The sequence below is a fragment of the Suillus plorans genome (assembly GCF_016647745.1).
Source record: "Suillus plorans strain S12 chromosome Unknown HD556scaffold_35, whole genome shotgun sequence".
NCBI lineage: Eukaryota > Fungi > Basidiomycota > Agaricomycetes > Boletales > Suillaceae > Suillus > Suillus plorans.
In genome coordinates, this window is record NW_024537419.1 from 218,749 (window position 1) to 233,097 (window position 14,349).

General features: G+C 47.6%; 9 protein-coding genes across 9 annotated transcripts; 6 read left to right on the top strand and 3 right to left on the bottom strand.

Annotated features, from left to right (window-relative positions):
- Position 1: 1 nt before the first annotated feature.
- Positions 2–3,915, top strand: HD556DRAFT_550709 (uncharacterized protein). Its single transcript, XM_041310927.1, has 10 exons — positions 2–186; positions 255–2,040; positions 2,103–2,214; positions 2,265–2,395; positions 2,448–2,478; positions 2,525–2,669; positions 2,718–3,050; positions 3,102–3,217; positions 3,272–3,327; positions 3,378–3,915. Exons 1-10 carry the CDS (start codon positions 73–75, stop codon positions 3,578–3,580), a joined length of 3,027 nt encoding a protein of 1,008 aa, XP_041159210.1. The 5' UTR covers positions 2–72; the 3' UTR covers positions 3,581–3,915.
- HD556DRAFT_550643 (PHF5-like protein) lies at positions 3,795–4,569 on the bottom strand. Its single transcript, XM_041310926.1, has 6 exons — positions 4,493–4,569; positions 4,408–4,440; positions 4,306–4,342; positions 4,149–4,252; positions 3,973–4,095; positions 3,795–3,909 (listed from the first exon to the last, which is right to left on the bottom strand). The coding sequence occupies exons 1-6, from the start codon at positions 4,509–4,511 to the stop codon at positions 3,893–3,895; spliced, it is 333 nt and encodes a 110-aa protein (XP_041159211.1). The 5' UTR covers positions 4,512–4,569; the 3' UTR covers positions 3,795–3,892.
- A 115-nt stretch (positions 4,570–4,684) lies between these two features.
- Positions 4,685–5,506, top strand: HD556DRAFT_1378939 (ribosomal L29e protein family-domain-containing protein). The gene is made up of 5 exons (XM_041303169.1): positions 4,685–4,762; positions 4,811–4,895; positions 4,948–4,959; positions 5,011–5,046; positions 5,100–5,506. The coding sequence occupies exons 1-5, from the start codon at positions 4,746–4,748 to the stop codon at positions 5,133–5,135; spliced, it is 186 nt and encodes a 61-aa protein (XP_041159212.1). The 5' UTR covers positions 4,685–4,745; the 3' UTR covers positions 5,136–5,506.
- A 174-nt stretch (positions 5,507–5,680) lies between these two features.
- On the top strand, positions 5,681–6,501 carry HD556DRAFT_1239048 (protein-tyrosine phosphatase-like protein; the record flags this gene model as incomplete). Its single annotated transcript, XM_041298015.1, has 2 exons — positions 5,681–6,031; positions 6,091–6,501. The coding sequence occupies 2 exons, from the start codon at positions 5,681–5,683 to the stop codon at positions 6,499–6,501; spliced, it is 762 nt and encodes a 253-aa protein (XP_041159213.1).
- A 639-nt stretch (positions 6,502–7,140) lies between these two features.
- Positions 7,141–8,139, bottom strand: HD556DRAFT_1271713 (vitamin-D-receptor interacting mediator subunit 4-domain-containing protein; the record flags this gene model as incomplete). The annotated part of the gene is made up of 3 exons (XM_041299182.1): positions 7,708–8,139; positions 7,445–7,654; positions 7,141–7,268 (listed from the first exon to the last, which is right to left on the bottom strand). Exons 1-3 carry the CDS (start codon positions 8,039–8,041, stop codon positions 7,141–7,143), a joined length of 672 nt encoding a protein of 223 aa, XP_041159214.1. The 5' UTR covers positions 8,042–8,139.
- HD556DRAFT_1378955 (transmembrane proteins 14C-domain-containing protein) lies at positions 8,118–8,857 on the top strand. Its single transcript, XM_041303170.1, has 4 exons — positions 8,118–8,245; positions 8,300–8,400; positions 8,456–8,529; positions 8,589–8,857. The coding sequence occupies exons 1-4, from the start codon at positions 8,243–8,245 to the stop codon at positions 8,717–8,719; spliced, it is 309 nt and encodes a 102-aa protein (XP_041159215.1). The 5' UTR covers positions 8,118–8,242; the 3' UTR covers positions 8,720–8,857.
- Positions 8,858–9,310: 453 nt separating this feature from the next.
- On the bottom strand, positions 9,311–11,021 carry HD556DRAFT_1378957 (uncharacterized protein). The gene has a single exon (XM_041303171.1). The coding sequence runs from the start codon at positions 10,816–10,818 to the stop codon at positions 9,634–9,636; it is 1,185 nt and encodes a 394-aa protein (XP_041159216.1). The 5' UTR covers positions 10,819–11,021; the 3' UTR covers positions 9,311–9,633.
- Positions 11,022–11,234: 213 nt separating this feature from the next.
- On the top strand, positions 11,235–12,209 carry HD556DRAFT_1444316 (translation initiation factor eIF 4e-like domain-containing protein; the record flags this gene model as incomplete). The annotated part of the gene is made up of 3 exons (XM_041306763.1): positions 11,235–11,464; positions 11,520–11,966; positions 12,020–12,209. The coding sequence occupies 3 exons, from the start codon at positions 11,235–11,237 to the stop codon at positions 12,207–12,209; spliced, it is 867 nt and encodes a 288-aa protein (XP_041159217.1).
- Positions 12,210–13,058: 849 nt separating this feature from the next.
- On the top strand, positions 13,059–14,341 carry HD556DRAFT_1378968 (S-adenosyl-L-methionine-dependent methyltransferase). Its single transcript, XM_041303172.1, has 9 exons — positions 13,059–13,144; positions 13,197–13,214; positions 13,267–13,399; positions 13,455–13,493; positions 13,544–13,607; positions 13,659–13,727; positions 13,783–13,823; positions 13,881–13,936; positions 13,986–14,341. Exons 1-9 carry the CDS (start codon positions 13,098–13,100, stop codon positions 14,146–14,148), a joined length of 630 nt encoding a protein of 209 aa, XP_041159218.1. The 5' UTR covers positions 13,059–13,097; the 3' UTR covers positions 14,149–14,341.
- The last annotated feature ends 8 nt before the right edge of the window (positions 14,342–14,349 follow it).

Genomic DNA, 14,349 nt, shown 5'->3' on the forward strand with positions numbered 1-14,349 from the left:
TGACTTGACTGCGGAACGTGCGCCTCCTTTGGTTGGAAGGTCACTTAGGCCAACGTATAATCTGCAGGAAAGATGAATGTTAGGCCAGACAGACCCCTAGTCGTCAAGTGCGCCTTCGATAGATGGAACAAGCGGATAAGCTTTGCTTCCGCTAGGAATTGTTCATACGAGCTGCTGAGGAACAGAGTGCGTCTCTTTGGTCATTAAATTTAAAGCTTATCATTCATATTCTCTTCTTCCACACCATCGGTCAGGTTGAGCAGTGTTTCTCACTTTATGCGACTTCATATGTGATTGCGTACAAGGACGATGACGGTGAAATCACCGATATCACCACAGAATCCGATCTCACAGAAGCCATTCAATACTTCCAGGCTGGATCTGACGATCCTCCGCTTTCCTCTGCAGCATCAATTCTATCTGGCCGTAGCTTCGGAAGCAGACGGATAACGCTACGTGTTCACATCACCGTTGATTACGATGGCCCGAGCCTAAGCGACACATCAAGTCTCGCTAGCATGGAAGAATACAAAGGCCGTAACAGGAGCGAAGGCGAATTAAGCTGGTCCGTTGGAGGAGGGGAAGTTGACGATGATTCAGTGACAGTGAGCTCGAGAGATACCAATTGGCGCTTTGCAAAAGGATCGACAGTGCACCCTATCACACCGCGTTCGGATGACTTGGTCAAAAATCAAGACTCGTTCTCTATACCCGAGAACAGTGTTACCGGTCGTTCGGCATCTCAAAGAGATTCGACAGCGGTGGAAGATCAAACAATGCATGATGAGGGTCCATTCGCAGACAATCACCAGTTCTTCACTGAAGAACGCATTCCAGAAGACCCTGTAGTTGCATTTGAACGACTCAAGCTTCAGGAGCACCCTGATACGTCAGCATCTGACATGGCCCCTTCACATCGGTCATGCTCTCCTACGCCAATTGACATAGCATTGGCGCGTTCTGCTCAAGACAGAGGGGCGGCGTGGTTGCGCGATCAAAATGCGCGCACAATCAAAGCCATGCTCGGGGCAACACCTGAGCCCTCGGAATCTGATTCGAGGTCAATATCATTAACATATTCTGACGAGCACATTCCATCTAACAACATGGATGGAGATCTTGCGCTGGAACGAGATCCTCGCGGGAAATACTACTACTCGTATACTGGTGCGAGTTCTACGACACATGATTCGGGTTACGAGGACAATTTGAGTGTAAAGTATGACGCCGACCCCTTTAGCGGTTCGCCCCCGCGGCCAAACAGCATGCAGCTTACGTGGATTGTTTCGCAACAAAAGCTAGCAGATAATGATTATTCCGATGACACCCCTGATTCATATAAGCGTTTTCCCCCACTCTCCTCCACATCTGACCAAGCTCCATACCTAATCGCTCCCGACATTCCACCAGAGGTGCTCCAGTTTGTTGCACCTCCAGGACCTCCTCCAGGCTCGCTCACTACTTGTTCAGACTGTGGAGTCATGCTAGATGGCATTCGGTACGTCTGTGCGGTGTGTGGCGAGAAGGAACCTCTGGCAAGCATCGTGCTCCGCAATGCCTCAGACTCTGATCTAGGCAAAGGAAAGGCCAGAGACCTAGAGCCATTACATTCTTATCCCCCTCCTTCTCATCACACACTCCTGTCGTCTTCACCATCCCCATCTACGTTCTTCGACTCTGTCACATTAAGCGGGTCGCCGCAGACGCGCAGCGAACACAAACACAACAAGCCACTCCCTTCCTTACCCGGTTCCTCTTCGTCAAGCCCTACATTATATAGTGCACGGTCAGGTTTCAGATTTCGCCATGGATCCGAGTCATCTACTATGGGCTTTGAACTGTGCTCGGGGTGTGTTGAATCGGCTGGCGTGATACATGCGCTTTGTGCAAGCACGGAGCGGCGGAATGGATCAGGTGCAGAATCTACGTCTCCGGAAGACGATTTATCTTCGTGGAGTCGTTCCGCTCCCAGACAGAAAGGCCAGCTCAGACATGCGTATTTTGAAAAGGTCTGGGGCCATCATGGATGGGAAGACGTAGGTAAGCATACAATGGAATATCCGACGACATTGGAATGACATCTTTACCTTCATTCTTCACAGAGCAAGATGATATGCATATCTGTAAATGTTCGACTTGCAATTCAGCCATCGCGAACCAGCGGTATAAATGTACATCATGTCAGAAATTCAATCTATGTCGAGCGTGTTACAGGCAAGTGGCTTTTTGTGCGATGTAGATTGAACTAATACCTGGTTGGGCAGCCAAGTCCACGATATACACCCTTCACATGCATTCCTGGTAGTCACGGAAAAGTCTGTTAGGTCTAGAAGCGAACCAGAATATTCACATGCTCTACCAATGATAATGTCAAACGACAATAATGAGGAACGTTGTGAGTGTTTTAAGCAACAGCTGTCTGTCCTCTCTCACTGCTATATTTGTAGCTATGAAACATCCCGGCGTCAAGTGTGCACAGTAGGTGGCCTATGGCGACATGATTACAGCACCTGATGAATTTCAGTTGTTTACAAGATATTCTTGGTGCCCGATTCCACTGCGCGATCTGCGACTCCATCGACATTTGCTCCAATTGCGAGTCTGCAGGACTTCCAGGCAACTTGGACTCCTCGGACGGGGGGCACATATCCTCGCATATTATGATAAAAGTATCTAACATCTTTCTCAGGGTCGACACATTGCTTATTTTTTTCAAGATTCCCTATCCACTTGAAACAACAGAAGTGCAAACGGCCAGCCGCCGTGCCATCCATTTATGGACAGGCAGGGACGCAGCACATGTTTTGACTGCATCCCGCTCCAAACCAGGCTCTGTATACTCTTCATATGCTCAGACGGTCGTTGGCTCGAGACATGCCCGAAGTGCGCTCGATGGCGAGTCGCTAAACCACCACTTGTCCTGCAAAGGCTGCAACCAGGTTTGGTCCTCGCAATCATACTCCCATGAAGGGCTGATGACTCTCCAGACAATAATTGGTACACGGTATCAATGTGCTACATGCCCCTCTTCACCCACTGCATATAGCTTGGTATGTGCATTGCAATTACACACTTACACTGCTCTCATCGCGAATGTTAAGTGCCAATCATGCGAGCAGAAGTCATATGCCATCCATGACCCAATGCATTCTTTTTTCAAGATACCGAGACCTGTTAATGTACAACTCGAGTCACCGTCTGGTTTCCTTCCGAAACTGTGAGCTTTGAAATTGTAACAATTCATCGAGGTTATTCAGTGACGCGTTGGTAGGTACAAGGTCCCGGCAGGTCCTGTTGGCGGCCTCGCACCCAACGCAGATCCACAAGGTTTGTCGACCATATTGATAAGCTTTCACACTCACATCGAAGATTCTCAGAGTATCTCTATCATTTGGTTCACTCCACAGCGCTCTGCGATCGCTGTATGGAGCGTATTCAAGGAGCATGGTACCGTTGCGCGTATTGCGCGAAAGACCTATGTGGAGAATGTGAATCTCTTGACACTCATGACGAGACGCACATATTTGTTGTATTTAAGGCACCTGTACGTTTTCCGTATCCTACATCATCCATCTACTAACACACGAAGAAGGTCGACATGGTTCAATTCCGGTGTGTTGTTCTTATAGCTTTCACGTAATGCCATCTAATGAGAATATAGGCGATTTGCAAACCTGGAAAACCCCAACGACAGCCCGCCTATTATCCCTTTCCCAGTGTACTGCTAAATGTATACCGATATATATATATTCTTAGTGTTCTACGCATTTGGGTAGCCAATCAAACGCATACCTACTCCTACCCCGTCTTCGTATAATGAAATACAGGCATCTTGGAGCGCAATATCTGGAGCAACTCATGAGTGAAGTCGCACAAAGTGTAGTATGTAAGGCTAGCTCTTCTTAAAGCCTGGATGGGACAAGGGTTTATGTTAGCAGCTGACGAGAAGCTTTTCAACCACGCAATACTGACCTAGTCTGCGTCTCTCGTAGAATAAATCTGTCCTACTAGCACCCAAATTCACGATCTTCGGACATCCGTCTCTGTCTTTTTCCAACCGCGTGCACTCTGCACAGTAGTACGCATCTGAGATACCTACGAGGATACGAATGATCTATGCTCTAAACGCACGAATAGTTGTAACGCACCTGGTGATCCGCAGATAATACACCTTCCTCCATATGTACCAAAATTACACTCGTCACATATCCGGACGAGTGTTTCAGGTCGAACGTATGAATCACAGACGGGACTGAGTCTCTGCGTATTAGTTGATAGCACGAAAGATAGTGTTGCTTGGCGTACCATTTACCATCACACTTCTCGCACAATCTGCCAATAGCTTGAAGCATTCATAGGATAAAAAATTAGTAACATCACCACCGGATCGATTTATGATGTACTCACCAATACCAGGCTGGCGCCGGCACATAATCAAATCTGTATCGTTTATTCAAGTATCTGTTCTAGAGTCACAGGAGAGGAGACTCACCGGGGTGATGTTTCGACATAGTGGTTTGAACGATAAGTATGTATACTAAACGACGAGTCCTACAACTTGAAATGATGTAAGTCACGTATTACTAATCTAGCTTACCAGAGTAATGCCTTCGGGGTTTGCCGAACCGTGGGACAATCAACTAGACAGTTCTTCAGCCACATCATTCGATATACCTGATTCCAACGCGGTCATTAATATTCACATTGAATCGTTTGAGTCCAAGCCTCAAACTAACGTCGACGCCATGGCCAAGTCCAAAAAGTGCGTCTGGTAGTTTCGTAGATATCTATCCAACTGAAATTTGCAAAGCCACACCAACCACAACCAGAACCGCAAGGCACACCGCAATGGTATCAGGAGACCACAAACTAACCGGTCTCGGTCGCTGAGGGGGGTGCGTTGTCGAAATATTCAATCTTTGCTCTTGGGCTCACTTTTCATTATAGGTTGACTCCAAGGTACGTTTCCAGGTGTCTGATTCTATGTGCTGAGTGCTCAAGCACACATAGTTCCGCAAGAACTCGCTCTACGCTCTCAATGGATCGGTGGGCTGACTTCTCAAAGTCCCGTAATTGACTGTACTGATTTTACGCATCAGCGGAAAGCACGGGCTGAGCAAAAGGCTGCATCATGATTCAGTTGCGAGCAAGTTTCCAGTACGCTTTCACCTCTGGTATCCAGGGACATGTCACACACTTGGCACGTCGTGTATTACCTGCCATGACTACTACATATGGCTTAGGTTATCCAAATATCATATCACATACATCGCATTATTGTGAGTTATGTCTGTGAACTGGCCGTATATCGCCGATTCGCCTGGAGGCTACCATTCCGATCAAGAGTTACTAATAGCTTCGCAGCCTGTGAGATGAAGAAATACATATATTGATGCATATTCAGGCCTAGCAGGCATGAGGCCTGAGGGCGCGCTTTCCATGTTATGCGCCAAATTTAAGAGCTTAGAGTTGTATTTATAGTTGTTTTTGCATATGTAATGCGATGACCTGTACACTGCCCGATGAGTTACGACAGCTGAGAAACCTGCATAGGTCTCGTTTATTGAGGTATTCAGTTGATCCGGAAGTCGACCTGGACCTATAAAATTCCCAGCTTCGACCGGAGGAGCTTCATTGTTGCACTACTGAAGATACCCCTTCTTTCGCACCATCCTAGATCATGATATCCTTCCCTTCTACCTCATGGCAATCATCACTCATCCAAAAAACAACTTCTCGACGCCCAAGGAACGAGGAAGACCCGTCTCACGGACGCGCAGCAACAGCCATAACTCCCCGCCTCTATCTTACCGATTACCACACCGCTCGCACACCAGGCAACCTCGCACGTCTCGGTATCACACACGTCGTATCTGCTATCGATTTTGATATCACGGGCGTATTTCCACCGCACATCCAGGTCTTCCACGTTCCCGTGCGCGATTTAGCCGAGGAGCAGATTTGCGGATGGTTCGATCCCGCCGTGGAGTTTATCAAGGAGGCGCTGGATAAGGAAGACGCAAAAGTCTTGGTGCGCCTTGGATCGCTAAGCTCTTAATTTGTAGGAACCAACAGAGGCACCCCTCGTAGGTCCACTGTTTCCAGGGGATCTCGAGATCACCTATCTTGATTTGCGCCTATCTCGTCGCAACAACACCGATGCACGCTTTGGAGACCATTAAGCATGTCCAAGCAAAGCGTGGAATAGTTGCGCCAAATATTGGGTTTCGCAGACAACTTATCATATGGGGTCGCCAGTTCGAAGAGGCCAAAATCCGTGCTGATCAGGAACACCGTAGAAAGAGGAGTATAGGTGGTGTATCGGAGTTGCTAGCCAAAATGATGAAACGGTCCAAGTCTGCACCTATGCCTGCAGCACCGCTACTTGTGCATGAGGGTCGACAGGAAATGTCTGTCGAAGGCTCACAAGTAGCCTCCCTAATGGAGGCAAAGACTGCAGCACTAGAAACCCTTCGCAAGACAAAGGAGGCAGACAACTGATTCTCTTTCACTATGCCATGTCTTGCAATGGTATACCCTGCAGTAAGCCTGGCGTTGCATCGTGACAAACTATTCTTCCTGACATCCTTTCAAGTGTTCCCACCCGCATGTGGCCACGCCTCGTAAATCCTTCATTCGCAGGATCGAGGAACTTGATCATCGACAATACATATTGACATTACTTCAATTATTTGGAATCATCGAGGGGAAGATAAGGAACTGGAAGGAGGCTAACTATTTCTCATACCCCGCATTTACCCCACATCATATAACATCTTGCGCTGGACTAGAAACTGAGTACTGAGTATGTAACGAATTAATGGTAATTGTTAAAAGTCAGCACTTGGTACCTTGGCCTTAACATCTGGGTACGATGGACATTGGATAGGCAGTCTTATAATGACTGCAACTATTCATAGGCTGAAGATATATACCGGTAGTTTCAGCCTCGCGAAACTGCGTGCTTCCGTTCCTGTCAACTGAGACAAGAGTTGAGCCATTGAAGGGACTACCACCTCAAGTTTGGTTCTCCCCGATGTCGCACTGCACTTTGTTATCCAGATGAGAGAAAACAATGAACCGAACACAACAAAACTCACCGGCAGTGCCTAACAAGATCTCCCCGCAACACAGTTGAGATCATAAATCTGGATTGAGGTCGAGATCGAGGTCGAACACAGCCAGCTGTGGGCGTGTATCGTGACGATAAGGGTTCACACCTGGGCGCTCGCGTGTTTGGACAGGTGGGGGCGACGGCTCTGGCGCTGCTCATGTGTTAGTTTGAGTTCAATTTGAAGGCACAGAAGGGAATATATAGTGAAGGAAACAAACTACACTCAAAAATAATGATAATATTTGAGAGTCATAAGAATTAAACCAAATATGAAACCAGGAGTAGACAAAACCCGACCACTAGTAGAATATGTATTGAAGAACCACTCACCTCTCACGCTATGATTCTCCCCAAGCCCACCCAGCGGACGCTCCACATTCAGTCTGCCACGGCGCATCTTCTCCTCATTTGGGAATGGCGGGAAGAATAGAGGCACCGGACCTACAGCACCTGGCTCGGGCATAGTCAAGCCTGGCGGCGCACTCGTAAAGGCGCTAAGGCTTTGTGCATATGCAAGCAATTCGGGATAAGGGATCGCGGCTTCATGTGTACACCAGTTCAATGTCAACCGGATGAAAAGATAGACTACGAACCCTCCTTTGCCTTTCTTATGCATTCTACACGTTCATCGCCCTCCTTCACGATCTCGTCCAATACCTTCCTCCCCTCTTCCAATGCCTCACACACAGCGCGCCATCGAGCATCCACCTCCAATAGCTCCTGCTGTAATGCGACAATGCGTGCCTGTCGGCGCTGATGTGCTGCCGCTGTTATCAGTGCTGCTTGCAACTCAGCATCGACGGTTGCAAATGAGCTTAGAGGAGGTGGGGGAACTTGTTTTTGCGAAGGCTGGTGAGATAACGAAAGGAAGAGTGATTGGGAAAGAGCAGTAAGTTGCGTGAGCGGTGCAAGGAGCTGAGCATCCATAGTTCAGCTGGCGAGGAGGTGAATATATTAATTTATTTTACTAATCGCTTACCGCGGAGTCTGAAATCTCCGACAATCCATAAGTACTTAATGATGCCATGGGCCTATGCGGGGTAAAGTGTTGTAGTTGCGAATTCCACGACTTCAAAACCACCTTACTTCCAACCTCGTATTATTTTCTTCGCTTTACAGTTTTGCACAATGGTAAGACTTTTATTTTATTTATATAGAATTACCACTCACACCAAGTTTATCCAGTCTGCCTACCCTGCATACACCATGGGCGGTCTCTGTATCGTCGGCGGCATCACTGGGTATGCAAGAACTCGTTCGGTTCCTTCGCTCGTTGCTGGTATCGGGTGAGTCGCGTCCTGGTAAAATAAAAGCGTGTTTTTGCGAACTCTTGTACTCTAGTGTGGGTCTTTTGTTCCTGTGGAGTGCAGAAGTCATCAGGAAAGGCGCGCCAAATGGGTTGGAGGTCGCCTTAGGTACGTTGCCTTCTTTCAAATCCTCATTCTTATACATATACTGACTTTTGTTCTCGTAGGTGCTTCGGCCCTGCTACTGCTCTCATCTCTTCCGCGTATTACCAAGGGCCCGGTACCCCTTGTGCTCGCTGCAACGAGTAGTGCTGCGGGTGTATACTATGGCACGAAGGTGTACAACTTGCGCAACTAGCCCATTTCCTTGTACTAGTATCTATTTGCGGTCTTCGCTCAATTATCATCGCGTTTCCTACTTCATATAAGTCTTAGGATGCTCAGTCAGCTCTGCACAATGCTCAGCTGACATGTCATAGCACAGCCACTAACTTACGTGTTACTACCAACAGGACACAATGAGTCATTGGACCATTCTCAAGTTGTAATTGATAATCGAAAGGCCGGCGAAGTGGTATTATCATCCCACTTCCGCAAAACCTCGCTTGGATGAAGGTAACTGCAGGTGACATTTGCAGAAAGACTTTGTGTCACGGTATCATTTTTAGCGAGGAATGGCTCTAGTGTTCCGCATTGACGACCGATCTATTGACCACGATTTTTCCACCGTAGTACCCAAGACCAATTACCATCAGGGGTTAATGTCGTGCCTGCAAAAGCTTCGACCACTGGTACAATGCCTTCTGAGAACAGAATGTGATACTAAATGCTGCTACATTAGAACGCACTACTAGATTTGTTGTATCAGACACCGTCATGTCCACCCGCAACAGTCAAATGTGTAGCTGAAGTCCCGCCCATTGGCGGATACTGTAAGCATTCGGGTGTATTACTATGCTTCGAGTGAGGACTGCACATGACTAAGTGCTATACAATTCAACATAGCTATACCCAAGGAAATATTACCGCCTGGTTATATCTCGGTGCTAAAAGTGACTGCGGGTCCTCCGAGCATGTATCATGTTGAAATTCACATCCGTATATACACTTTGGTGTAACTCTTAACATATCTTCCGGAACGAAGTGACCGACGTCGGACTAGTCAGTCCTACATACAATAAATGATGTGCTGGTATAATACTGTAATGAGTGAATGTGAATAGATATGTAGCGATCCTCCAGCGTAGTCAAGTCCATACTACATCATACCATCTATCGCGCCATAATCGCCTGTGTCTTAACCCCCGCCTCATCTATGGCCTGTTGGAATGCGATCATGTGTTCCTCAGCAACTCTCCTGCAGTTGAGATATGCGCCTTCCCGCTCCCATCGCTCAATACGTCCACGGCTGCGCTCCGCGCCTTCCCACTCCCCGCGTAACCCACCAAAACGGTTCTTCAGTGCACGAATCCGCCGACCTGAATCTGCTGTAGCGGCTCCATTCACCTGCGCCTGCTCTGATATCGTCGTGAGTGATGAGAGTAGGGCCGCCGTATGTGTTCTAAGTTGTACCAGGTGCGGCAGCGGTGCAGCAGCACTGGAGGGCTGGGGTGCAGCGAAAGAGGGCTTTTGGGGCGATGAAGGTAAGGATGGTGCATAAGATGAGTCAAGCTCGTCTTCCTCGGCGACGGTATCTAACTTCGTCGGCGCATGTCCGCTGTCGCTCTCGCCCTCGTCAATGTCATCCAACTCACAAAGGACGTCATTTCCACCGACCTCGGTGGAAAGCCGGCGGAATTCGCGCTCATAGGCAATGAGCTCGCGCACTTGACTTTCCCTCTCTTTTGTGGCCTCGTTAATAGCACGGATCATGTCCGATGCCAGTCTTTCCAGGACGTGTGCGCTTGGAGCAGTATCCGAGGTGTGTGCGGAGGATAAAGTAGGTATAGCATCGACGGCGCGTAAATGCGCAAGGAATTGATCTGTTGAAGCAAGATTTTGTGCAAGAATCTCCATGGCATCTTGCTCTGGTCTTCTTGGTATAAGCGAGTCATCTCCATCATCCTCATCTAGACTGTCTTCAACATCTTCATCGGCGTCCTCATCAGCGCTCCCACTCCCGCCTAGTTCGTCCGCCAAATTAGAGGCCCCCATCTCATCAGCTAGGCTACTTCCAATCTCGTTCGCAAGACTGTCCCCTGCTACGTGCACTTCACGCTCCTCATTTCCACGTACGCAGTCATTTTCATCAATGCCTTCTGCGCCTTCATCGTACTCAATCCCAAACTCCTCCGCCAGCATTCGGGACCCGCCTCCAGGCTCAGGCATTAGTGCAACAGCGAGTTCATGTGCCAGTGAATGTGCCCCATTTGGCATAGTCTGATCCAGGGACGAGAGCGGTTCAGACGCCCGCATTGACTTACGTGGCGATGAGGACTGGTGTCTGGCGTGCGACATGGTGCCGCTCAGATCTTGAAAGGATGGTATAGTGAGTCTATAGAGGATGCGGACGTGTATTAATAATGCGATGGTGTCTTGAATGATCGAATCGATTCCTATGCAAGTACTTGTCTATGAGTGCTTTGTGGTTGCCTAGCCGTTATGGCCCAGAAGTTCTAGATTTTGTGGTAGTGGTTGAGATGAAAGGACAGACAAGACTACGGCTTACTAATCCTATTATCCTTTGCTTTTCTCTTGAATCACCCGGGCTACGATACCATCTTGTTCATACTTTGTCTGTCCATACTCACTGATACTCACCGAGCGTCCTCTCTTTCTGCTTCTAGTGGCCGATCCTGGTACTCCATACTCCATTAACATCCAAGATCTCTTTTTTCTCTCGCAATTTTATTCATCTATTTATCCTATTCACAATGGCTGGCTACTTCTCCAACCATTCGCAATTCCAGACTCGCTTTGCAAACGCAGCATCTAACACCACCACAACTACAGCTACTACCACACCCACCATTCCAGCAGAGACGCGTCCGCGACCCCCTACAAGCAGGCATTTCTCTACTTCCGTCGCACACCCGCCACACGAGGAGCGCGACCGGGGTGTCGATGTTCCTGCACCGCTGGCCGTTCACCCTCTCCGGAATACGTATGTTCGTGGCTTCCTTCTCATTCTCATCCGTGACTTATGTCCGTTTCACTAGATGGGTCTTCTGGTTCCGACAACAGCGCGCTCCGGGAAATAAAATCACCAATTATGAAGAAGGCATCAAAAAGATCGCTTCTTTTTCCAGCGTTGAATCTTTTTGGGGACTTCAAACTCACCTTTCGCCCCCCTCTGCACTCCTGCCCACTACGGACTACCTCCTGTTCCATGCAGGTGTTCGCAGGCCCGTGTGGGAAGACCCCCTGAATCGTACTGGTGGAAAGTGGATCATACGATTGCGTAAGGGAGTAGCAGACAGGGTGTGGGAGGACCTTGTTATGGGCGTCGTGGGTGACATGTTTGATGAATGTGGCACACAGGGGGAAGGGGAAGAAGGGGGGTGGCCAGAAATTTGTGGTTGCACAATCAGCGTGCGTCAGAGTGAGGATATCGTGAGCTTGTGGAATCGCGTCGATGGGGATGCCAAAGTGCGGGAGAAGATTCGGTGCGTCTTTTGCATTTTTTCTCGTAACTTAAACGGTCTGATTGCTGTGGTAGGGACACCTTGCGCGCTGTGCTCAACCTTCCTCCATCGACCATCATGGAGTATAAATCTAATAACGGTGTGGTCTCTCCATCCCCATTCATAGCTCATCTTAATCATGCAACCACAGACTCTATGCAAGACAAATCCTCATTCCGTAATTCCGCGATTGAGAGGATGCCCAGCATTGCTGACGCATCGTGACGGCCTTTTTTGTGTCATGGAACGAATCCTGATCATTTTATCCTGTGTTTTGGTGCACATGCAACATCACACGAACGTAATGCCTTCTTGGTATCCTGATTTTCTCTTCAGCATACCAGGAAATAATCGAACATGAAACTGTAGCTCGAATCTTGAATTTTAGTAGCAGACAGTTACGGGGTTTTCTGTCCACAACACAGATAATTCATTACTATCTTGATTTTGCTTCTCATACATATAAGACTGAAGTGAACATGTTTCATGAATGGCTTTTAAAGCTACGATAACGTTTCGAACTGCATAGTATACTATCCCTTCCGGTGCAGTTGTCACTGTGAGTCACAGTATGTCATAGGTTTCAGATTAAGTTCTGTAGTCAAGTAAGAGCGCAAGTTCAGTCAGTAATCGAGCAAGTACAGCATTTACTACTCGATATAGGTTGTAAAATTGAAGGGGATGTGTGAGACTTGGAATTGTCCATATGATGATGCAATATTGGAACCGTCATTCAGTAGCGTTGTACCTGACACTAGTTGGCACTTGCAATTGAATATATATTATGTAAAACTTTGTTATAATTACGGTACATATCGGCAAGTGGAATTTGTGACTCGGCGGCACTTTCAACTTAGTATCTCACTCAATTCTGCTCTGATATTATCGCAACCTCATAATGAGTGTATATATCAGAGAGATGATATATAATTTAAGGAGCTAGATATGATTTTTGTGACCTAGTGCCGACTTCTGTGGGGTGCCGGAAGGGACATCCTTTCGGCTGACATAAAACTCCGCGGCGTTGGTATCGAGTTCGATATCGATGGATTCGGAGCTGGAAATAACATCAATTGATTTTTGACTAGCGCAGGCCTCAGCTTCACCAGTCGGATGTCCCTTCCCCACAAGAATGAAGAGTATGGTACCGAAGTGTACTGGTGAGTAGTATCTGTTTCAGGGACTATTTATTTACCAAAAAACTCATTAAAGGGACAAGAGATACGAGCAGTATGTCTTCGTCTGCTCCCTTGATGAGTGATGAGATACCGTAGATGATTAGAGAAGCTGAGGATGCCTCTTTTGACTGGTTCAAGACCTACGCGGATGTTGCGCATGACATCCGCAAGTTCATCCCCAGTAGAGATGCACGCATCCTAATGCTCGGTTGTGGAAATTCAAAGTTTTCAGAGGATGTAAATATTTCCTCTCGCATATGTTGTCTTGCGACTAACACCGTCGTGCGAACAGATGTGGGAAGACGGGTACAAAAACATTGTTAACGTTGATGTATGTTTCTCGCTGCAATGGTCTTTATTCACCTCATATTTCTCCCAAAGTATTCGCCCGTTGTGATCGAGAAGATGCGCAACCGGCACAAAGATGCGCGCCCAGAGATGACATGTAGTTATTTCCTCAGAACCCACTGAACACACGTTAATCCTTTGATTATAGGGGAAGTGAAGGACGTCCGAACTCTAGACGGTCTAGATGCCTCATCCTTTGATGTCGCCATCGATAAAGGTACGTAATAAATTTTAGTTCCTGTTTTTCGAAATCTCACGCTTTCCGGTCCCAGGAACAATGGATGCAATGATGACGTCTTCAACCGACGTCTGGGTATGTTCGACCATCATAGCAACATACAACGTACTGAGAAGATCCGTTGTTTCACAGGATCCACCAGAGCAAGTAATCAAAGACTGCACAGCAGAAGTATCTCAAGTCATACGGTTAGTTCCTTCGAATCTTCGTACCTTCTGGTCTCACAGGGACTGGCAGTGTACTTAAGCGCAATGGCATCTTCATCTACATTACCTTCGGACAACCTCACTTCCGAAGACGATATCTCACTGGTCCTCATATAACACGAAATACTTCACTTGAGATCAACCAACTGGGAGAATCTTTCCATTATTACATGTATACCCTGCGGATGCTATGATGTTTCCTGATTGAAGGATTACAAATCTATCTGCTTGATTATATTTCCCATATCATCACGCCTAGATACGGGAGATGTGCTTATATGTACTGTACTGAGCGCTGAGCACCCACCTGCACCCACCCGCTACCGTGTCAACAAGTGCCAACAATAGATTAGAGTTGTCTTGAATTATGTAAGATATAAACCCCTAGCGCCGAT

What these genes read in the sequence shown, in the direction of transcription:
- HD556DRAFT_550709 (XM_041310927.1), top strand. Translation starts at nt 73, where the DNA reads ATGAATGTTAGGCCAGACAGACCCCTAGTCGTCAAGTGCGCCTTCGAT. An exon ending in TCATGGATGGGAAGACGTAG is followed by an intron (nt 2,041 to 2,102) that starts GTAAGCATACAA and finishes CATTCTTCACAG; the next exon opens with AGCAAGATGATATGCATATC. An exon ending in CGACAATAATGAGGAACGTT is followed by an intron (nt 2,396 to 2,447) that starts GTGAGTGTTTTA and finishes CTATATTTGTAG; the next exon opens with CTATGAAACATCCCGGCGTC.
- HD556DRAFT_550643 (XM_041310926.1), bottom strand. An exon ending in CCGGCGCCAGCCTGGTATTG is followed by an intron (nt 4,343 to 4,407) that starts GTGAGTACATCA and finishes GAATGCTTCAAG; the next exon opens with CTATTGGCAGATTGTGCGAG. An exon ending in TATTATCTGCGGATCACCAG is followed by an intron (nt 4,096 to 4,148) that starts GTGCGTTACAAC and finishes GTATCCTCGTAG; the next exon opens with GTATCTCAGATGCGTACTAC.
- HD556DRAFT_1378939 (XM_041303169.1), top strand. An exon ending in TCTACGCTCTCAATGGATCG is followed by an intron (nt 5,047 to 5,099) that starts GTGGGCTGACTT and finishes TTTACGCATCAG; the next exon opens with CGGAAAGCACGGGCTGAGCA.
- HD556DRAFT_1378955 (XM_041303170.1), top strand. An exon ending in TCGCTCGTTGCTGGTATCGG is followed by an intron (nt 8,401 to 8,455) that starts GTGAGTCGCGTC and finishes CTTGTACTCTAG; the next exon opens with TGTGGGTCTTTTGTTCCTGT. An exon ending in TGGGTTGGAGGTCGCCTTAG is followed by an intron (nt 8,530 to 8,588) that starts GTACGTTGCCTT and finishes TTGTTCTCGTAG; the next exon opens with GTGCTTCGGCCCTGCTACTG.
- HD556DRAFT_1378957 (XM_041303171.1), bottom strand. Translation starts at nt 10,818, where the DNA reads ATGTCGCACGCCAGACACCAGTCCTCATCGCCACGTAAGTCAATGCGG.
- HD556DRAFT_1378968 (XM_041303172.1), top strand. Translation starts at nt 13,098, where the DNA reads ATGTCCCTTCCCCACAAGAATGAAGAGTATGGTACCGAAGTGTACTG. An exon ending in TGATGTCGCCATCGATAAAG is followed by an intron (nt 13,728 to 13,782) that starts GTACGTAATAAA and finishes TTCCGGTCCCAG; the next exon opens with GAACAATGGATGCAATGATG. An exon ending in GAAGTATCTCAAGTCATACG is followed by an intron (nt 13,937 to 13,985) that starts GTTAGTTCCTTC and finishes AGGGACTGGCAG; the next exon opens with TGTACTTAAGCGCAATGGCA.